We start from the raw sequence: 23,119 nt of genomic DNA, 5'->3' as shown, positions 1-23,119 counted from the left end.
CCAGTTAGGTACTGGCTAGAGGCATCGGTGCCATGCTGAGGGAGATGGCTTTCCCCATCCCACAGCTGCTGGGGGGAAAGGAAGAAACCCGTGAAGAATGGTAGAGCCCAGGTCCTCATGCTCAGAGAACACGTACTCATTCATTCATTCATCCACTCAACTAACAGCTCGTGAACGTGTTACCAGGTATTGGGCCCTGCAGAGATATAAAGATAAATTATGTACAGATCCTACCCTCTTAAGGAAAAAAAAGAGACCACTTACTGAACATTTATATGGGACAAATATAAAAAATGCTTGCTGCGAATTACCTCATTGGCTTCTCACACCATCCTGTGAGATAAGCATTGTTATTCCCATTCAACAGATGAAAAACCTGAGCCTCAAAGAGGTAAAATTACACAGACATGACAAGTGTAACAGTGGGGGCCAGTGGCAGTGGCTCATGCCTATAATCCTAGCACTTTGGGAGGCTGAGATGGGAGGACTGCTTGAGGCCAGGAGTTCAAGACCAGCCTGGGCAATGCAGCAAGACCCCATCTCTATACGAAATTTAAAAATTCACCAGACATGATGGCACTTACCTATAGTCCCAGCTACTTGGGAAGCCGGGGTAGGAGGATTGCCTGCACCCCGGAGTTCAAAGCTGCAGTGAGCTACAATTGTGCCACCGCACTCCAGTCTGGGTGACAGAAAGAGATCCTGCCTCTAGAAAAAACCATTACAGTGGGGACCCTACTATTTGAATAAAAACTAGTCTAACTTCAGAGGCTACTTCCCTTTCCATTCTACCCAGTGTCTCTCAGTCACAAATGAATATGACTTGCCGTTGACAGTTGCAGTAGTATACGACCAGAGCTATTGCGGGGGAAGCAACAGAGGAGCATTGCTGTGAAGGTTAAGAGAGAATGCGTACAAGGCACGTAGGATGCTGTGACCCAGAAAAGCCACCCACTGTGTGTTCTGTATCCTCGAGGGCCTAGCACATGGCCTGGAACGTGCAGAGCATCTCACCCAGTGCCCCGTGAGTGTGTGATGAGCAGACAAATGCAAAGATAAAAGATGCCCTGTGTCCTCAAAGCAGGGAGTCCCGAGTGTGAGAACCGTAGCTTACAGTAGAGATGGCCTCTTGGACAGGGTCTCCCTCCCCTCCTCTGAATGCCCAGTTGGACTGGATTGTCACCCATACCCAGTGCCTGCTGTGTTAAAGTGCTGAAGCGTCTTCCCCTCTCCTGAAGTCAGTCAGGCCTTCCTTTTGCCCTAATAAGACTTTGGTGCCCACTGAAGGGGTTAACCAGATCCCTGATGCTTGAGACTTCTATGAACAAAAATAATGTGCAAAAGAGGACCTTGTTATTGAAATGGAGAAGAAAAAATGGTGCTTCAAATAATTAGGAAAAAAAATCAAAACTAGTGAGAAAAAGCATGCACATTATGAAGTCTAAACCTCAAATAATCCTTTTAAATAAGTTTGCTTTTGATTGTTTGTTTTGTGCTTTATTAGACTTCAGGTGCATAGAATTAGATTAACCATCACCCTTGGTTCATGAGACACTTCCATCATGATCCATGTGTAGCCCACTTTTATTTAGTTAGCTTTTTAAATTAGCTATTTTTAATAATGGAATAGGAATCCACAAACTCACCACTCATAACAAAAGCTAGGACTTGACAATGACCTACATCTAATATGTGGCTCTCCCCACCTAAGGAACTCTCCATCTGCACCCTGGGTTCATCATTCCCTGAATGAGCTCACCTTCACCTCTGTCAGAATGTCAATGACTATTCCAGAGCCTGATGGAATTTACTAACATGTAGCTTATGCTCTCCAGCATGCCAAAATAATTGTCATTTAAAAAGAAAGAAAAGAAGAAAGAAAGAAAGAAAGAAAAGGATTTTAATTTCCAATTCTAGAATTTCCAGCAGGACACAGAACTCTAAATGAGAGTGTTATCAGCAAAACTAGGATGTTGTGGCCCTCAAGTAGCCCTCTCGTTGCCCAGAATAAAATAAAAAAAACAAATTTGTCATTGAAGATGCATTTATTTCATGTAAATTATACTCACGAGCTCCTTCTTATCATGGAGACTTTGCCCTCAACTCTTTCCAGAGTGGAATTTCACGTCTCCGTGGTAAGAGATGAGTACAGAATCAGGATTAGGCAATTAAAGACAAAATCACTGGTGTCGGCTGTGAGAGACAAACATTTTACTTGCAAAGGTAACATCTGAGCCGGGCAACCAGGCATCCTGTCCGTCTAACAAAAGACCAACATCTGGGGGCTTCTGAACTTTGTTTACTTCGAAGCCAGATGTTTTTGCTATTTTAAGAGATAAGCTAAAGATTCCCCTCAGTAACCGAAGGGAACATGAGAGCAAAGGAAGAAAAAACTGACCGTGGCGACTTCCCCACCTCCTCTTCCCATGAGAGCTCAGACACCACGCACCCCTTGCTCGGAGAGGGAAATCTAGGAAGGGCCTTGTTTAATGTCTGACATGTGCTGAGTACTCTCTGATCAAAATAAGAAACATTTCTTCCACTGCTTGATGAGCTACATGCCTGCCTGCTGAGCTACATGCCCACTTCTGGGGGACTGCCTTGGTTTGATTTGCTATATACCCAAAGCCACAGGCTTCAGAATCAGACAAACTGGGTTTTCAGTCTGTGCTTGGTCACTTGCTAGCTATGTGACCTCAAGCAAGTTAGGTAACTTCCTCCAAGCCTCAAGTTCATAATGTGTAAAGTGGAGATAATAATGGTGCCTGCCTCATGGAAACACTGGGATAGATGAAATGAAACAGCACGGAAAGCGCTCAGGGTCCTGTCTGCCCATGGAAAACGCTCAGGAAGCAGGACCGCCCCTAGTATGATCCCACTGCTTCTATGCACTCCTTTCTCAAGAAGTGCTTCCGGGGCACCCACCCCTGCCAGCTGCTTTGCAGGTGCTGGCAACAGAGATGGAAGAAGAGCCTGCCTCACAGCCAGATGAAAGGGTTGGGACGTGGCCACAACAGACTCCCTTGGTGGCCGACAGAGTGCCAGGCCCTCCTCATCCCACCCTGATGACAGTGGGAACGGTGAGGCTGGCGAAGGCAGAGGAAAGGCGGCGCTGGCAGCCTCGGCCATGACTATGGGAAGCCAGAGCCCTGCCTCCTCTAATCACTTGCAGACCTGTGCTGGCCCTGAGCTACCTGCAGTCACTGGTCTCACAGTTCCAGCCCCAGGGGAGAGCATTGGCACATTTGAGGGCCTTGAGAGCTGGACCTCTGTCTGCTCTGAGTCCCCACACTCATCACTAGCCTCATACTCGCTCCAGCCACAGTGGTCGGCCCCCTCGGGTCCCCACCTCTGCAGGAACCCCCTCTCCTTGCTCACCACCACCCAGTCCCCCTTCCTCACAGAGCCTCCCCCAGTGCTCAGGCTGGGCCCAGCACGCTCTCAACTGCTCCACAGCACCCAGAGCTGCCCTTGACCACAGCACACGTCGAATACTGTGAATGAGCCTGTACATCCACCCCTGACATGAGGCCAACATCCAGGAAGCAGAGCTGTTCCCGCCTGCATGAGGCCAAGCACTGAGCCTGGCATCTAGCAGGTGCTCTGCAAACACAGGTCCCAGGGACCAGGGCTCAGCCCTGGCAACCCGCCGATCCCGTGGTTTCTGAGCTTCATGATCATCTCTCACCGAATTCCCTCTGTCACTGACTGCAAGTCTTCTGACGCCTCTGCGCCATCGGCTGGAGTGAGCCCCAGCTGAAATGTATTTGGTTTAAGAATCACTGAAATATCGAAGAGTATTTTTATTTGGAATGTTGAAGGCAGCCTCCCTTATACATAAACATGGTTGCCCCCTCCCCTGAAATACAGGAGGCCATGGATAAGTAAGCCAGTTTCACACAGCGGCTCGTGTGAGATGTCTGGCACGAACAACGTTCTTCAGCCTTGAAATTATCTCACAGTCAGATGGGCCTCTCTGGATGTGTGCCCTACATGCTTACAAAATAGTTGGCATCAGAATTATTTTTAATAAAAGCAAGTGAGCCAGCAGAAATGCCCGGTCCACCTCCCCCTCGCTCACCCAGACCCTGATCTCCGAGCCCTGCTAAAGCCACTTCTCCCCCCAGTAGTGCCGCCAGGCAAAGTGCGGTCACACCCGCTGCCCCTTTGTCGGGCGAGCGCCTGTCCTTCCTCATCCTCAGTCACCTCGAGGGTGGAGAGAATAGGACCTCTCCCTATCATCTGGCCTCATCCCCCCAAAACAGACAAAGCGGGGAAAGCTGAATTCTTTTGGATGTAGGCCTCCCCTCTCCCCACACTTGTTGCTCAGCATCCCCAGACCTTTCAGGAATAGCAGCCACAGCACCGGCGTTGTGCAGAAAGCCAGCAGCGGAGTCAGGCAGGCTGGGTTTCTATACTCTGCTACCTGCCATCGGGAAGCCCTGAGAGGGGGCACTGCACCTCTGGGAGCCTCAGCGTCCTTTGAAACGGGGCCAACGGCATCTACCTTGGGGCACTGTCAGGATTTAGTGATGAAGTACGCACCCGGCCCAAACGGTAGCTCTTTTTCTGTGTTAGCCATCACCATCCTTCCTGGTGGGTGTAGGTGTTATAGACTACAACCCGTTTCCAAACCAACTTGTCCACATCGTGCACACACTCTCAGTGAGCTCTACCACAACCCTATCTACAGAGGAGGAAGCCAAGGCTCAGAGGGCTAGAAATAGGTCGACAGGCAGGCAGGGGCAGAGCAGGAGCCGCACCCCAGTCTCAGTCCTGGGCTATCTTGCAGTGACAACAGTCACAGGCACATGAAAATGTGAGCCCTGTGCCGGCTCACAGATGCTCCCAGGCCCGAGAATTGGGCAGAGCTGTGTTTAGTAGGACGGTCTGGCCCCTGGTCTTGGCTCAGTCTGGTGTTAACAACAATAGCGTGTCCAGAGGGCTCCTGGGCTACGAGGGCTTCCCCTGACACCCCTCTCATCTGTTCCTCCCCGGCCTGGAAGTCAGTAGAATGTTTGTACACACTTTACTGTTGCAAAACATGACACTCAACCCTCCCAACTGCCCTGAGGAAGGAATTTCTCTTATCCCAGATTTAGAGCTGTGGGAATAAGGATGGGGAAGTTAGGGGCCGTCTCCAATGGCCCCTGCAGTGCTCATGCTGAGACCCAGGTCTCCTGACTTTCTCCAGCGCCACTGCCAGTGACTGACACCAACACCAGCTACATTTATCAAGCAGCTAACACACGTCAGGTGCTCTAAAAGACTTTTTAAAAAATTAATAGGCTTAATGTTTTTAGAACATATAGTTACAGAAAAATTGAGCAGATAGTATGGAATTTCCATACACTCCCCCAACCCCATGCACACAGTTTCCTTACAACACCATCTTGCATTATCGTGCTGTTATAATTAATGGAAAAACCTTGGTATATTATGACCGACTCAAGTCTGTAGTTTGCATTAAGGTTCACCCTGTGTTATACAGTTCTGTGGGGTCTGATAAATGCATAATGTCACACATCCACCATCACAGTATCATACAGAATAGTTTCACTGCCCTAAAAACTCCCTGTGCTCCTCCTGTTCAGCCCTCCCCACTGAGCCCCTGATCTTTTCACTCTATAGTTTAGCCTTTTTCAGAAAGTCATATTGTTGGAATCATATAGTATCTAGCCTTTTCAGACAGGCTCCTTTCACTTAGCAATGTGCATTTAAGGTTTCTCCATGTCTTTTTGCGGCTTGCTAGTTCATTTCTTTTTATCTCGGAATCATAGTCCATTGAATGGGTATGCCACAGTTTGTTCATCTATTCACTTAGGTGCAAGGTGTAGTCAGATGCTCCTTGGTTGCTGCCAGTTTTTGGCAACCATGATTAAAGCTGCTATAAACATTCGTGCGTGGGTTTTGTGTGAACATAAGTTCGTAACACTATTGAGCAAATACCCAAGGATGTGATGATTGGATCGCATGGTGCAATGGTTAATTTCAGGTGTCTGCTTTACTGGAATAAGGAATACCTAGAGAACTGGTAAGGCATTAGTTGTGGGTGTATCTGTGAGAGTGTTTCCATAGGAGATTGGTGTGTGAGTTGGTGAACTTGATGGGGAAGATTCACTCTCACTGTGAGTGGGCACCATCCAATCAGCTGGGGGCCCAAATAGAACAAAAAAGGCAAATCGACTGTCTCTCTTGTCCCCCACCTCTCCACTCCACTTCTCCGCCGCTGCTCCCTCCTGGAGCTGGGATACTCTTCTTCTCCTGTCCTTGGACCTCAGAACTCCAGGTTCTCTGGCCTTTGGACTGCAGGACTTATACCAGGTCCTCCCCTCACCCCCACTCCCCCAACCCCAACTTCTTAGGCCTTAGGCCTGGCACTGAGAGTCACACCATTGGCATCCTTGGTTCTGAGGCTTTTAGATTTGGACTCAGCCACACCACTGGTTTCCTAGGGTCCCCACTTTAAAGATGGCCTGTCACGTGTAGGACTTCTCAGCCCTGACCCAACTCCCCTAGTAAATCCCCTCTCACATATTCATATCTATTAATTATCTATCTCTGTATCTATATCTATTTATTTCTCTCTCTCTCTCTCTCTATGTATATACATATATATATACATATATATACACACACACACACACACACACATATATATATATATATATATATATATATATATATATATATTTGCAGTGAGTCTTCCATATCCATGCATCCTACATATGCATTCAAATCAGCCATGGATTGATAGTTTTTTGAAGAAAAGTAAAAAAATATAACAATTTAAAAAATACAAAGTAAAATAACCGCGTAACAGTTATATAACATTTACATTGTGTTAGGTGTTATAAGTAATCTAGAGATAATTTAAATTATACAGCAGGATGTGCATAGGTTATATGCAAATACCACACCATTTTATATAAGGAACTTGAGCATCTGCAGAATTCGATATCAGTGAGGGGACCTGGAACTGATCCCCTGTGGATGCTGACGGATGCCAAACTGTCTTCCAAAGTAGTACCATTTTGCATTCCTACAAGTAATGAATCAGAGTTACTTTTGCCCCACATCCTTGGCAACACTTAGTACACTCAGCTTTTTGGATTTAGCCATTTTGATAGGTATGTAGTGCCACCTCATAGTTTTATATTGCAATTCCTTAAAGACATTTGATGTTGAGTATCTTTTCATGTGCTTATTTGCCACCTGTATATCTTCTTTGATGAGGTGTCTGTTCAGATCTTTTGCCCATGTTTTAATTGTTTTTTTTTTTATTGTTGAGTTTTAAGAATTATTTGGATATTTTGAAAGGTTCTTTATCAGATATATATTTTGCAAATACTTTTCTCCCAGTCTTTGGCTTGTCTCACTTTCTTAACTTTTAATAAAGTTCAACTTAACAATTTTTCTTCCTTCATGGATCTTGCTCTTGGTGTTGTCTAAAATTTTATAGCCAAACCCAAAGTCATCTAGGTTTTCTCCAATATTATCATCTAGAAGTTTTGTAGTTTTGTATTTTACACTTAGGCCTGGGATCCATTCTGAGTTCATTTTTTGTGAAAGGTGTAAGGTCTGTGTTTAGATTATTTTATTTATCTATTTATTTATTTTACATATCAGTGCACAATTGTGCCGGCACTGTTTGTTGAAAAGACTAACCTCCCTGCATTGAATTGCATTTACTCATTTGTCAAAGACTAGTTGACTATATTTATCAGGGTCTACCAAGACACTCTATTCCCTTCCATTAGTATAGTTCCTATTCTTTTACTAATATCATACTGTTTTGATTACCAGAGCTTTACAGTAAATTTTGGAATTAGATAGTGTCAGTCCTCTGACTTTATTCTTTTTCTTCTTCAGTGATATGTTTACAATTCTAGTCTTTTGTCTTTTCACATAAGTTGTAGAATTAGTTTGTCAATATCCACAAAATAACTTGCTGGGATTTTCATTTGGATTGTGTTGAATCAAATCAGAAAAAACAATGGTGATCTTCCTATTCATGAACATGAAGTAGCTCTTCATTTATTTAGATCTTCTTTTATTTATTTCATCTAAGTTTTGTAGTTTTCCTCATATAGATCTTGCACATATTCTGTTAGATTTATACCTAAATCTTTTATTTTGGTGATAATGTAAATGATGTTATATTTTTAATTTCAAATTCCAATTGTTCATTGCTAATATATTAATAATTTGACTTTCCTATAATAACCTTTTATCTTTCAACCATACTACAGTCATTTGTTACTTCAGGAGATTTCCTTGTCAATTCATTGGGATTTTCTACATTGACAATCCATTGAACAAAGACAGTTTTATTTTTTCCTTCCGAATCTCTATACCTTTCATTTCCTTTTCTTGTCTTATTGCATTAGCTATGACTTCCAGTATAATGCTGGACAGGAGTGGCGAGGGGGGCACTTTTTGTTTCTGATGTTAAGAGGAAAGCATCTAGTTTATTTCCATTAAACTATAGGATTTTGTAGATATTGCTTTATCAAGTTGCTGAAGTAATTGCATTGGTCATGGTATATGATTCCTTTTTTTTCTTTTTTCCCCCTTAGCAATAGGATCTTGCTCTGTTGCCCAGGCTGGAGTGCAGTGGCACAGTCTTGGCTCTCTGTAGCTTCAGAGTCCTGGGCTTATCCTTCTGCCTTAGACTTCTGAGTGGCTAGGGCTACAGGTGTGTGCCACCACGCCTGGCTAATTTAATTTTTAAAATTTTTTTGTAGAGACAGGGTCTTGCTGGATTGCCCAGGCTGGTTTCGAACTCCTGGACTCAAACAATCCTCCTCCCTTGGCCTCTTAAAGTGTTGGAATTACATTGGTGCCCAGCCTGTGATTCAATTTGCTGATATTTCATTGAGGGTTTTTATGTCTATGCTCAAGAGAGATATTGGTTTGTAGTTTTTCTTTCTGGTAATGTCATTATCTGGTTTAGGTATTAGGGTAATGCTGGCCTCACAGAATGAGTTAGGAAGTTTTTTCTCTGCTTCTGTATTCTGGAAGAGATTATAAAGAATTTGTATCATTTGTTTCTTAAATGTTTGTTAGAACTCACCAATGAACCTATCTGGCATGGTGCTTTCTTCTTTGAAAATTTATTGATTATTCTCTTTAATAGATAAAGGCCTATTCAGATTATCTGTTTTTTCTTGTGTGGGTTTTCATAAATTGTTTCTTTCAAGAAATTTGTCTATTTCATCTAATCAAATTTGTAGACATAGACTTATTCATAATATTTTTTAAATTTTCTTTTTAATGGGATCAGTAGTGATAGTGATGATCCTTCTTTGATTTCTGATATTAATAATTTGTAATTACTAATTAGTAATCTAAGAATCTTTTCTCTTTCCCTGTTGTTGCTTTTTTGGTTTGCTTTTGTTTGTTTGCTTGTTTTTGGTTAGCCAGGCTAGAAATTTTTTGATTTTATTGATCTTTTCAAAGAACCAGCTTTTGGTTTCATTGATTTTCTCTATTGATTTCTTCCTATTTTAATTCATAAATTTGTGTTCTAATTTTTATTATTTCTATCTTTTTAATTTGGATTAAATTTGCTTTTATCCTAGTTTCCTAAAATGGAAGCTTAGATTATCGATTTTAGATCTTTCTTCTTGTCTAATCTATTGCTATAAATTGTTCTTCTAGGCACTAATATCACTGCATCCCACAATTTCAATAAGTTGTATATTTTAATTTTCACCTAGTTAAAAATTTTTTTTTGAGACAGAGTTTCACTCTTGTTGCCCAGGCTGGAGTGCAATGGCATGATCTTGGCTCTCCACAACCTCTGCCTCCTGGATTCAAGTGATTCTTCTGCCTCAGCCTCCCGAGTAGCTGGAATTACTGGCATGCACCACCATTTCCAGCTAATTTTGTATTTTTACTAGAGATGGGGTTTCTCCACATTGGTCAGGCTGGTCTTGAACTCCTGACCTCAGGTGATCCACCTGCCTTGGCTTCCCAAAGTGCTGGGATCATAGGCATTAGCCACTGCATCTGACCTAAAATATTTTCAAATTTCTCTTGAGATTTTTTTTGGACTTGTATGTTATTTAGACATGTGCTACTTATTCTCTAAATATCTAGGGACTTCTCAACCATCTTTCTGTTACTGATTTTTAGTTTAATTCTATTGTGGACTGAGAGAATACTTTGTATGATTTCTATTCTTTTGAATTTATTAAAAAGGTGTGTTTTATGGTCTAGGATATAGTTTGTCTTGGTGAGTATTTCATGTGAACTGAGAAGAATGTATTTTCTACTCTTGTTGGATAAAGTATTATATACATGTCAATTAGATATAGTTGATTGATGGTGCTGCTAAGTTCAATTATACTCTTACCAATTTTATGCCTGCTGGATCTGTCAATTACTGATAGAGGGGTGTCAAAGTGTCCAACTAGAATAGTGGATTTATCTATTTTTCTTTGCAGTTCTATCAGTTTTGTCTCACATATTTTGACAGTCTGTTGTTGGGTGCATACATGTTAAGGATTGTTATGTCTCCTTGGAGAATTGTCCCCTTTATCATTATTACCCACCTTTATCCCTGATAATTTTCCTGGTTCTTCAGTCTGCTTTGTCTGAAATTAACATAGCTACTGTAATTTTCTTTTAGTAAGGGGTATCATGATATATCTTTCTCTATCCCTTTGCTTTTTTTTTTTAAGGGAAAAAAGAAAGAAAGAAAAAGAAAGAAAAAAGGAAAGAGAGAAAGAAAGAAAAAAAAAGAATGAAAGAGAAAGAAAGAGGAAGAGAAAGAAGGAGAGAAAACGGGAGTCTCGCTTTATTGCCCAGGCTAGAATGCAGTCTAAAAATGGGTATTGAAAACCTCTTTTATGCCAATAATTGTGCTTAACAATGGAGACAGGAAGGAATAAGGGAGGAAAATAACAAACAAGCAGCCAAACCAATATTTCATTTAAATCTGTGAAATGCTTTGCAGTTACTGAGGAGTGATTTACTTCCAATTATGTAGTCACTTTTAGAGTACGTATGATGTGGTACTGAGAAGAATGTATGTTTTGTGGATTTGGGGTGGAGAGTTCTGTAAATGTTTATTAAGTTTACTTGTTCCAGGTCTGAGTTCAAGTCCTGGATGTCCTTGTTAATTTTCTGTCTCGTTAATCTGTCTAATATTGACAATGTGATGTTAAAGTCTCCCACTATTATTGTGTGGGAGTCTAAGTCTCTTTATAAGTCATTAAGAACTTGCCTTATGTATCTGGGTGCTCCTGTATTGGGTGCGTATATATTTAGGATCGTTAGCTCTTCTTGTTGCATTGATCCTTTTACTATTATGTAATGTCCTTCTTTGCCTCTTTTGATCTTTGTTGCTTTAAAGTCTATTTTATCAGAGGCGAGAATTGCAACTCCTGCTTTTAATTTTTTTATTTTTTTTGCTCTCCATTTGGTTGGTAAATCTTCCTCCATCCCTTTGTTTTGAGTCTTTATGTATCCTTGCATGTGAGATGGGTCTGGATGCAGCATACGATGGATTTTGGCTTTTTATCCAATTTGCCTGTCTGTGTCTTTTGATTGAGGTATTTAATGGATTTAAATTTAGGATTAATGTTAATATATGTGAGTTTAATACCGACATTTAATGCTAGCTGGCTGTTTTGCCCATTAGTTGATGTAGATTCTTCATTATGTTGATGCTCTTTACCTTTTGGTATATTTTTGGAATGGCTAATGCTGGTTGTTCCTTTCTATGTGTAGTGCTTCTTTCAGAAGCTCTTGTAAAGCAGGCCTGGTGCTTTTTTATCTTTTTTTTTTTTTTATGTTAAATGTATGTTGTTGTTTTTTTATCTTTAAACTGTGTTTCAGTTGGATCTTGTTTTTTTATCCTCTCAACAGTCTCTGTCCTTTAATTTACTTAAACAATTCACATTTAAAGTAACTATTGATATAGTTGGATTGATACCTATTATGTTTGTAACAGCTTTCTATTCATTGACTTGTTCTTTGTTTCTGTTTTTACTTCTCTTTTTCTGCCTTTTCTGGTTTTAATAGAGAATTTTGTATAATTCCATTTTCTCTCTTAGCATAGCAATTATACTACTTTTTAAAAAGTCATTATCCTAGAGTTTGCAATTAGTTTCCAGCTAATAAGTCCATTTTCAAGTAACACTATACCACTTCACAGATAGTGCAGGTACCTTATGACAGAGAACTTCCGATTTCTCTTTTCCACACCTTAAAACATTGCTGTCATTCATTTCACTTATCCCCAAGCTATAATCACCCAATATTTTGTTGCTATTAATTACTTTGAACAATTATCTATTAGATCAGTTAAAACTAAGAAAAAACATTTTTATTTTATCTTCCATTATTTATTCTCGAATGATCTTCCTTTCTTTATGTAGATCTGAGTCTCTGGCTTATATCATTTTTCTTCTCTCTGAAAAATTTCTTTTAACACTTCTTACAAAGTAAGTCTACTGGCAAGAGATCCCTTCAGTTTTTGGTTGCCTGAGAGTGTATTTCTCCTTCATTTTTGAAAGGTAATTTCACTGCATACAGAATTCTAGTTTGGTGGGGTTTCTTTTTCAATACTGTAAGTGTTTTACTTCACTCTCTCCTTGCTTGCATGGTTTTAGGTGAGACGGCTGGTATAATTCTTGTCCTTAATGCTGTATAGGTAAGATATTATTTTTCCTCTCTGGCTTCTTTCAAGATTTTCTCATTGTCTCTGGTTTTCCACAGTTTAAATATGATAGTCCCTAAGTGTAGCTTTCTGTTATTTGTCCTGCATGGTTTTCTGTGAGCTTCAGGTTCTGTGGTTTTGGTGTCTGTCTATGATTTTGGACAATTCTCAAATATTACTACTTCAAATATCTTCTGCTCCCTTCATTCTTCTCTTTGAGATATTCTTATAACATATATTGTGTCCCTTTTGTCATGGTCCCACTGTTCCTGTATATTCTTCCTTTTTTTTTTTTCAGTATTCTTTTTCTTTAACTCATTGTTTTAGTTTCGGGCATTTCTATTAACGTGTCTTCAAACTCAGTGATTCTTTCTTTGACTGTATCCAATCTGCTGATGGGCCAATTGAGAGCCTTCTTCATTTCTGTTATGATGTTTTTTATTTCTAACAGTTCTTTTGGATTCTTAGAGTTTCCATCTTCTTACATTTTCCGTCTGTTCTTGAATGTTCCCTACTTTTCCCATCAAAGACGTTAGCATATTAATCATTATTTTGTATTCTTCATTGGATACAAACATCTGTGTCATACCTGAGTTTGTTTCTCATGCTTGCTTTGTCTCTTCACGCTGTGTACTTTCCTGCCTTTTCGCAGATCTTGCAATGTTTTGTTGAAAGCCAGCCATGAAGTATCTGATAATAGGAACTGAGGTAATCAGGCTTTCAGTGTGAGGTTTTATATTTATCTTCCTAGGAGCTGGGCTATGTTTAATATATGCTGTAGTCGTAGGTGCCAGAGGCTTGAGTTTCCCCAATTGTTTTTTTTTTTCTTCCCCATTACCTTTGGAGTTCCCTAAAAACTCCTTAAGTTGAGTCTTTTCCTTGGATCTCCCTCAGTTGTAATCCTCTGTTATTACACTGGAGTGAGCCCTGTTGATGTGGTGACAAGGTGCTAGGCAGAGAAAGCATTTTATAATCTTGAGATTAAATCTGTTCTTAGTGGGCTTGAGTCCATGGGCTGTGACTTTCAGAAGTGTTTCTTAGCCCCCTTTTTTTATCCCTTTATGTGTGAAAGCTAGAAAGGCTAGAAAAGCTAGAGTTGTCTAATTGCCCTTCCCCTAGGTCAGATCAGCCTCTACTAAAGTAGTTTCTGGCTGGGTGTAGTAACTTACACCAAGTAATCCCAGTACTTTGGAAGCCTGAGGAAGGAAGATCATGTGAGTTTAGGAATTTGAGACCAGCTTATGCCACACAGCGAGACCCCTGTCTCTACAAAAAATTTTTAAAATAGCCAGGTCACATGCCTGCTGTCACGTGCCTGTAGTCTCAGCTACTTAGGAGGTGGGAAGTTGAGAGGCTACTTGGGAGGCTGAGGTGGGAGGTTGGCTTGAGCCCAGGAGGTTGAGGCTGCAGTGAGCTATTGTTCCTCCACTGCACTCCAGCCTTAGTGACAGAGCAAGACCCTATCTTTAATAATAATGATAGTAACAAAAAATAAGTAAATAATAGTTTTCCTCATTAGCAGGCCTTTGTTATAGAGAGTGCTCTAGGCATATTCCAAAATAGTTACCTCCCACACCCCTTCCTGAAGCATGAGAAGATTTTATCCACTCTTTCTTGAGAACCTGGTAGGGCTCCTGGAGCCCACCCACAAAAAGGTGGGAGAACCCCTAAGACTGGCCCCCAGGTGTTTTTAACTCAACCTAGTTAAAGATTGAGCCTCACACTGCCGCTAGCAGTTCATCAATTACCAATGAAATGTTATCAGCTCCTGGCTCCAGCAGCTTCTGCTCCTGGTAAGCTGAGCTCAGCTGTGATTCTCTATATTCATTGTTCTCTCTGGTTTTTAGGGTAACAGCTTATTCTGTGACTTCAGTACTCATGGATCTTAGAAAAGTCATCGCTTTTCAATTTGCTCAGCTTTTTTTCTTGTGAAGATGGAAGTGATTATTTCTCTGATTTTTTAAATAAAGATGGGGTTTCACTATGTTGCTGAGGCTGGTCTTGAACTCCTGGGCTCAAGGGATCCTCTAGTCTCGGCCCCAAAAGTGCTGAGATTACAGGCATATGCCACTGTGCCCAGCCAGAAGCAATGACTTCTAAGCTCTTTACATGTCAGAGCTGAAACTAGAAGTCCTCTATTAACATTTTGCACATCTCCCACAGATCCTGAGATTTAAGCTCTCCACTCCAGGTTACAGAGAAGAAAGCTAAGGCTCAGAGATGTTAAGTAATGTGTCCAAGGTCACCCAGCTCGTGAGTGGTAGAGCCATAATTCTTTAGATTCTAATGGTCTTTGAGAAACTGTAGCAATGACCAACATGCCAGAAGTGTTTACCCTTCAGATTCTCTGGGGAAATCTGGGATTACTCATTTAACCCAGGAGAGCAGAGAGAATTTTACACCCCATCTGATCAGTTTTTTGTCATCAAGAATATGCCCAGGTTACCCAAGACAGAACCTCATCTGGCCCAAAGGAGCCACCTTCAGACTTCGTGGGTAACATTTCCTGCATATTCATCTTACTGACAGGCACACAGTAGCTCATGTCTGTAATCCCAGTACTTAGAGATGCCAAGGCAGGAGGATCACTTGAACCCAGGAGTTTGTGATCAGCTTGGGCAGCATAGCGAGACCCTGTCTCTACACACACATACACAAAGTTACAAAAAAGTAGCCAGGCATGGTGGCATGCACCTGTAAGACCAGCTACTCAGGATGCTGGGGCAGGAGGATTGCTTGAGTCCAGGAGCTCAAAGCTGCAATGAGCTATGATTACATCACTGTACTCCAGTCCTCCATCCTGGGGGACAGAGAGAAATCATGAGTATTTAAAAAAAAAAAAAAAAAAAAAAAAAAAAAAAAAAAAAAAAAAGGTGGTGGGGCAGAAGGAACCTTAAAGATCATCTCTTGCAACCTTCTTGTTTTACAATGAGGGACTCTGCGACCCTAGCAAAGTATTGGGAGAAGCACCTACTGTCTGTTAGCTTTCTACATCCCAGCCTGCTCTTTTACCAGATCTTTTTAGGAACAAGTTAGACACTTTTCTTTTTGAGATAGTCCACAAGTATGTGATGAAAACTGCCCTGTCCTTTGCCCCCTGGGAGGCTGGAGGAGGCAGGCATGTGCTCTTGGGGTGCCCTGCATCTCACTGGAAGAACTGGGGCATTTCCAGTGGCCAGGCATCTGTGTCTTCCCTGAGGTCTAGAGAGACCAGTGGTTCTCAACTGGGCGCACTTTTGCCCCCCAGGGGACATTTGGCCACTATTAGAGACATTTTTGGTTGTCCTACTGGGAGAAGGGAGTTTGCTATACTGGCATCTAGTGGGTCAAGTCCAGGGCTGCTGCTAGACAGCCGGAAATGCACAGGACAGACCCCCACAACAAAGAAGGGCCGGCCCAATGCTAACATAGCCACTTCTCCCTTTCGGCTTCCTGGGGCTGCTGTCACAGGTCTTTGTGCTCCACCACAGCCACACCATGCATCTGCCACCCGACTCAGGGCAAAGATGTGTCCTTGGCCCGGGAGGCCCCAAGCAGCCTCTAGAGAAAGGGAGCTCACCTCATCTGTTCCGCGAGACCTTACATGACTGAGCGCGTTCTTCTTGGTAGCAGGTGGGAGTCTCTGCCCACACTTCCCCACTGATCACATCTGCGAAGGGAGGAGGAAGCCTTACATAAGCGCAGCCTCAGAGAACCTTCTGTCATTTTGGCAACACAGGGCCTGGGGAAGCCCCTCCCTTCTAAAATCTCAGGGGGAGCACGGTTCTGTGCTGAATGGGTCCTGGAGGGTTTGCCTGCTACCTGCAGGGTACAGGCACCTCTGAGCTCTTTGGCCTTTGAGATCAGTCTTGCCAGCTTCATCTCCACCCTCCACAACCGCAGCCCCCATTCCCGCCCCACTCTTCACCCACACGTCCTGTGCTGTCTGCGGCCAGCGAGCGTGCTTCCATCTCTGGGCTTCTGCTCATAGTGTCTCCTTCCTGTAACCTCCCTGCCTTGATTGCCTGCACAAGGCCCACGGGGGAGACGCTAGTTTGTGAAGCTTCCAGACCCTTCTCCCTGCCCTCCCTGCCACACAGCCATACTCTCTTCTGTGCTCTGTTGATTCCAGGCACACCTCTCTGGCCATCATAGGTCACCGGATCAGAAGTATTTGCAAGTGTCTGTATCCCCTCTCCACCTGCCCCCAGTGGATGCCAGGTGCCTCATGCCAGTGCCTGATTCATGTTTGGGGCCCAGGGCCTAGCACAGGGAAAGCTTATTGAAAACAAGCACTTGAGTGAACGAATAAGTAGATGGGGTCTCACTAGGCTCCTTGCTCTCACAGCGACTACTTCCAGGACCTCATGGTTCGCTACTGGTCACCTGGTATCCGGATACAGGCTGTGTGGCCTCAGCTCTGCCTCCTCATTGAAAGTATATGATGGGTTGGGCGTGGCGGCCCATGCCTGTAATCCCAGCACTTTGGAAGGCTGAGGCAGGCAGATCACTTAAAGTCAGGATTTCGAGACCACCAACCTGGGCAACATGGTAAAACCCCATCTCTACTAAAAATACATTAGCCATGCGTGGTGGCAGTTGCCTGTAATCCCAGCTACCCGGGAGGCTGAGGCAGGAGAATCACTTGAACCTGGTAGGTAGAGGTTGGAGTGAGCCAAGATCACACCACTGTACTCCCTCCAGCCTGAGTGACAAAGTGAGACCCTGTCTCAAAAAAAAAAAAAAAAAAAAAAAAAAAAGCTGTATGATCTTGAAGAAGTCACTTGCCATCTCCAGCCTGTGCACGTTGCAGCATGCCTTGTTCCATGCTTCCGAGGACACGCACTGGTCCCAAGCTGGAGACGTAACGTGTTCTGGACCTAACTGAGTTTGGGAACCCTCCCTAATTCTCCATTTGCAGTTGCCCTAACCGGCCCTCAGATAGCACCGCTCCTAGGCATGAATACAGTGAAAGAAACATTTTCGTGCACTAATAAAATTACCTTCTCTAAAGAAGGCAATTTGCATGTTAATGTTTTGGGTGATTCGGTGCAGCTCCAGTGCCCTCCGGGCTGCAATTTCTCTCTGACAAAGTGACAAAAATAAACTTCCGCATAAAAGAGCATTTCTCTTCCCTTTCATTTGTGCTCTAATGTGACATTCTTAATGTGAGTCAAGTTGAAACCCCCTGCTCTGTCTTATTTTTGACACTGATCTGCCTCCTGTCACCACTCCAAATGGCAGGCCAGCTTTGAAGAGCTCTTCAGAGGGGTCTCACCTTGAGGACGGGGTTCAGTCCACTTGGCAAGTGGGCACGGATCTGCCCCGCCCAAGGCTGAGGCTGGGGTCTTCTGGAGATTCCAGAAGGCTCCCGTCAGTTAACTATTGGACGGCCAGGGGGATGGGGAAGAGGGTTGCTGTTGGTGGCTGAGTTAGCGGGGCCCAACTTCTTCTAACTTGCCCATCTTTGGATGGAATGGGAATCTGAGCTGCGGCCCTCCAAGGGAACTCTCTGTTCTGCCAGGCTTGGCTCTTCTCATGACTTAAAGACAATCAAGAAAGAAGGCTACCTTTACAGCATGTCTTCCGTGTGCCAGACACAGACCCTGCCCTTTATGTCTGTTTTCTATCACTGAGCTCCCCAGAGCCGAGCAGGGTAGAAAGAAACTGAGGCTCCCAACTGGGCAGGGAATAAGCCAAGGGCATCCCACAATATGTAAGAGGCCAACCCTGGATTTGAACTTAGGCATGTGTGATATCAAGCCTGGGTTTTTCTACCCTAAGTGGATCAATTAACGTTCACTGAGCAGCCCTCACACGCCAGGAGCTGGGGGTGATGGGGACACACAGGGACGAACAGAACACCCAAGCCCTGGTGCTGCTGAAATCTGTTAACAGAGGCAGACATTAAACACGGAAACACAGAAATATGCATGTAATCGGACATTGTGATGAGGTCTGTGAAATCAGTTTGAATGAGGAGGACAGAGAGGACCTCATTTATATTAAGGTGGATCAGAGAGATGTGTCAGTGAAGATAACGTTTGAGCTGAGATGGAAGCTTTGCCAGGTGGGACCCAGGGTGTTCCAGGCAGAGTTCAGGGACCGGTCCCAAGGTGGGATCGTGTGGAGCAGGTTCTGGGAAATAAAGGCCCGCAGGGTGAAGGGAACAGGGGCAAGGGTTCCAGAGGCAGCTGGAGAGGTGGGCATCGATCCTGCAGAGCAGGGCAAGAAAGGCAGGTGGGCAAGGCAAGAAATGTTGAAGAGTTCAAAGCAGGGGAGTGTGTGGTTTGATTTGTGTTTCTAAAAGGTCATTCTGGAAGGGGCAATGGTGGAATCAGGGAGACCAGCAAGGAGGCTGTGGGGCTTCAGGGGGCCACAGCTGCTGAGGTGAGTCAGGGCAGGAGAGCAGAGGTTTATGGTCCTAAGGATATGGAGATGTTGAGAGGAGGTGACAGAAGTTTCAGAAATGACCTCAGCCTTCTGGTTTGAACAACTAGGTGAGTAGAGAGACCATTTACTAAAATGGGCCAGATTCAAGGAAAAAGAATTGGGAAGGGAAGACCAAGAGATTCATTTTTTTAACAGGCTAATGCGATATCCCAGGGGCAAAAAAGCTGGCCGGCCTGGAGATAATGATTTGGAGGGCATGGATTCATTGAAGATATTTCAACTTGGGGAATGAATGACAGGAAAAGAGAGAGAGAGAGAGCCCTGTGGGGCCCACAGCAAGGAAAAGCAGACAGAAGCCAGCAAGAGAGAGGGAGTGAGAGGCAGGAGAGCGACATGAAACACACATGGGTAGATCGTGTCTCCAGGAGGGAGGCTTCCACATGGTCACATGCTATGAAGAGACAGCCGAGAGGAGCTCAGAGCTGAGATGGGAGTGGAAGGTACCCAGGCGTTTGGCAAGGGCCCTTTAGGAGGAGAGATGGGGTGGACGTCCTCTCTCAAGCTGGAAGGGAGGCTGTGCAGGCAGTACCGTCCCAAGAGGGACACGGGCAGTCTGGCTGAGAAGCGAGAAGAGAGAGAGAGGATAATGAGAGGAGAGATGCGGTGTCAGGCAGGCTTTTCAGCCACACATGATCCCAGGGCTGTTTGATGGCAGATGGTGGCATTCAGGCGCAGGGGAGAAACTGACAAGCTGGCAGCATTATCAGGACCTACTCTAGACAAACTCCCTTTCCTCCCTTCATCCCTCACCCCCACCACCCCAAGACCCACCTGCCAGGCCACCCACAGCACCAGCTCTGTTCCCCAACAGCCTAAAAAAGCCCTTTCTTTCTTTCTTTTTTTATTTTTTTTGGAGACAGACTCTCACTGTCGCCTAGGCTGGAGCAACCTCTGCCTCCTGGGTTCAAGCGATTCTTCTGCCTCAGCCTCCCGAGTAGCTGGGACTACAGGCACACGCCACCACCCCCGGCTAATTTTTGTATTTTTAGTAAAGATGGGGTTTCACCACGTTAGTCCGGCTGGTCTCAACCTTCTGACCTCATCATCCGCCCACCTCGGCCTCCGAAAGTGCTGGGATTACAGGCATGAGTCATGGTGCCTGGCCCAAAAAAGCCCTTTCATAGCACCAAGATTTTGTACTACTGGCTCCTCTCCTCAGAAAGATCTTCCTCCCCAGTGCTGATCCTTGAAGATCCCAACTCCAAGATAATTTGGCAAGAGCTATCAAAACGTACTAGTAAAAATAATACTACTTGACCCATACATTTATTAGAAAGAAGTGATCTCTCATTCAAGTATGTACTGATATATACACAAAGATATTCATTGCAGTGTTATTTGCAATATTTTTTTTAAAAAAAAGCAAAAAGAAGAAAAACATCTTAAGTGTCCACTAGTAGGGGAAGGATTTTTAGAAACTCGTGGTACATCTATACCATGGAATTCTATACAGTCTGTAAACAACGGGGTAGATCTAGATATGCTGATATGGAGAAGTGTCAAGACATGGTTAAAACTGTGTAAGCGCAGTGCAGTACATATAATGTGATCCTATTTGTATGCAAAATTATATGGATATGGATATGGATGCATACAGCAATGCATATATTTCATTTTTATGCATACATGCCGGAAATTGCAAACAGCATTCACTTCCGGTGCACAGGAATCAGAGGTTGCAGGGCAGAGGATGGAAACAGCACCCTCACTGTCCACTATTTGTGCATTGTCTCTGTCTGAATTTTCTCACCGTGTGCACCACACGCTCTCTGTAGCCTTTCCTGCCTCTCCCAGGGAATGACTTGCTTCTTCCTTTGTGTTCTAACACCCCCATCTCACGCTGGGTCATCCTACCCTCTCCCTGTTTCTCCCTGCCCTGCATCAGAGGAGGCTTGCTCATCTCAGAATCCACACGATGTGGGGTCAGCCAGGGCTGGTGGAACTGAGTGGCCATGGTTGCCGCTTTCTGAATCCTCAAATCCTCGTAGAGAAAAGCTGTGGTGGTGGAAGAAGAGGTTGATAGGTTGATTTGCTCTGTGTTAAAGTGGGATGTAAGGGGAGGTTTTGCACATTTCAGCCCCCAGGCAGAGAGCAGAGAGCACATGGTAGTGAGAAGGGACCTCCCGGGGCAGTGATGAGCTCCCCATCACTGGAAGCAACCAAGTGGGGACAGGATGACCATTGTTAGCAATGTTAGGAAGGACAACCCATGCCCTTCAGAATCTCACAGGGCAAACTGCAGAAAGCCACAGAGACAGGCCCAGAAATCACACTTTTTCTGCCCTGGTTTGCATTCCTACTCTCAGCCCCAGCCTGGGGGACTCTGAGTAATGGCTGGCTCTGCTCACACCCAGCTAACACACAGAACCCACGACACATGCACAGCTTCGCCATATCACTAAACAAAGGCAAATAACCACAGGAAATCAGCGGCCATAAAAGCAGCTACCACCCAGATTTTGTTCTGAGGATTAAAGAGAGCTGCCCATAAAGTGCTCACCACAGTGCCTGGCAGCTATTAAGCACCTCTTGTATACAGGTCGCTCTTAGTAATTCCTCTTATCATTACGGGTGTCGTGGTTACCCTGCAAGGGCCTGGATTGCGTTATCTCTGAAATCCTTTTAAGCCGGAGATTTGGACCACTTGCTAAGGCATGAGTGCTGAGCCTCAGAAGGTTCTATAGGAGCCATTAATCTCAGGAGAAATGTCTGCAATAGCATGAAGCAGTTGCAGGAAGCAGTGACCAGAACAGTGGCCCTGTCTTCCCAGATGGTGACTCAGGAACTTATGTTCATGTTGTGGTGGAATCAGGGGTGATGCTGGATGGGACTGGACTGAGACCTCTGGGCCACTCTGCCCTGGCCAGCAGTATGACCTATGATTAATGAAATGATGGAATAGTTGCTTTCTCCTTTGATTATGTTTGTTATTTAGGTGCTGCAGGCTTCTGGGGGTAATGATTTTTCTGCAACGTCTATTTATGGTTCAGTCCTGACACATTAATTTCTCCATCCAGCCAAGGACAAAGGTGATAGTGACTTGTTGTTGCTGTAATGCTTCATACGATGACTGTGCATGTGCAGTGTCTGTTCCTGAGCTGGTAAGGTGGGTGGTGGCAGGAGTAAGGCTTTTTTCCTTCTTCCTTTAAAGGATGGGCCTTGAGATTTCCATCTGGGTTGGGGAAGAACTGGTAGAGAGCAGCAGTGGGAGGAATCTCAGCAGTGTGACTTTGGGCAGATGGCATGTGACCTTGGGCAGGTGCCTGAGCTCAGCACTTCCTCTGCACAATGTGAGTATTGGCATTCCAGCCTCTCAGGGTGGCAGCTGGACTGGTAATGCCCCGTGGGAATCCGGGTGGGCAGAACGTCCTCCCTAAACATGGACATTCCACTTCTTAAAATATTCAGAAGTCACCATCACTTCCAATACTTGTGGAACCCTCAGAGATCACCTCATCTGGCCCCTTTACAGAGGGGAAGAAAGTGAGGCCCACTGAGGGAAAGTGACCAGCTCAAAGCCATGCAGTGTATGGGGGCAGAGACCATGGAGATGCCAGGCCCCTTAACTCAGATTCCTGGCCTCATAAAACTCAGTCTAGCAGGGTGACAAGAAATTGGCCAATTTCAATAAGAGAAAATGAAACCAATATTGTGATCGCCCTCTAGGCCAGGGAGGTGAGGGAGCAGACTTCCAAGTGGAAGATGGTGATGGGAAGCACTCGTGCTGCTGTTTTTTAAGCACTGTATTGCTTTTTCTGTGTGGTACCTTGTGGGGGGAAAAAAAAAAGCCACTCAGGGCAGATATTACTCTCCCCACTTTACAGATGCAGAAACTGAGACCCAGAAAAGTGAAATGCTTTGACAGCCAGTAAGAGGCAGAGCTAGGACCCCGACAAGCTCATCTGAGTCCCAGTCCCTATGTGTGGAGCCGAATGCCATCTCACTGAGAGATGCCTAGGTTTGATCTACCATGTGTGGAGTCCTTCAAGGCCCCAGCCCCAGGCTTAGAGAGACTAT

General features: G+C 44.3%; 1 protein-coding gene across 8 annotated transcripts in view; it reads left to right on the top strand.

The window, feature by feature from the left end:
* The window catches only part of TTLL11 (tubulin tyrosine ligase like 11), a 276,274-nt gene that overhangs the window by 234,910 nt on the left and 18,245 nt on the right, over positions 1–23,119 (top strand). Inside the window, exon 9 of one of the 8 annotated variants that reach the window (XM_074395287.1) lies at positions 1,712–15,557. The exons of the other annotated variants lie outside the window; for them this stretch is intronic. Within the exon in view, the coding sequence (XP_074251388.1) occupies positions 1,712–1,749 (38 nt within the window). The 3' untranslated portion in view covers positions 1,750–15,557. Of the gene's footprint in view, positions 1–1,711; positions 15,558–23,119 lie in introns of those variants that run through there. 8 annotated transcript variants of the gene reach the window in all.

Source organism: Saimiri boliviensis, chromosome 2 (genome assembly GCF_048565385.1).
Source record: "Saimiri boliviensis isolate mSaiBol1 chromosome 2, mSaiBol1.pri, whole genome shotgun sequence".
NCBI lineage: Eukaryota > Metazoa > Chordata > Mammalia > Primates > Cebidae > Saimiri > Saimiri boliviensis.
This window is presented reverse-complemented; position numbering and strand designations above follow the sequence as displayed.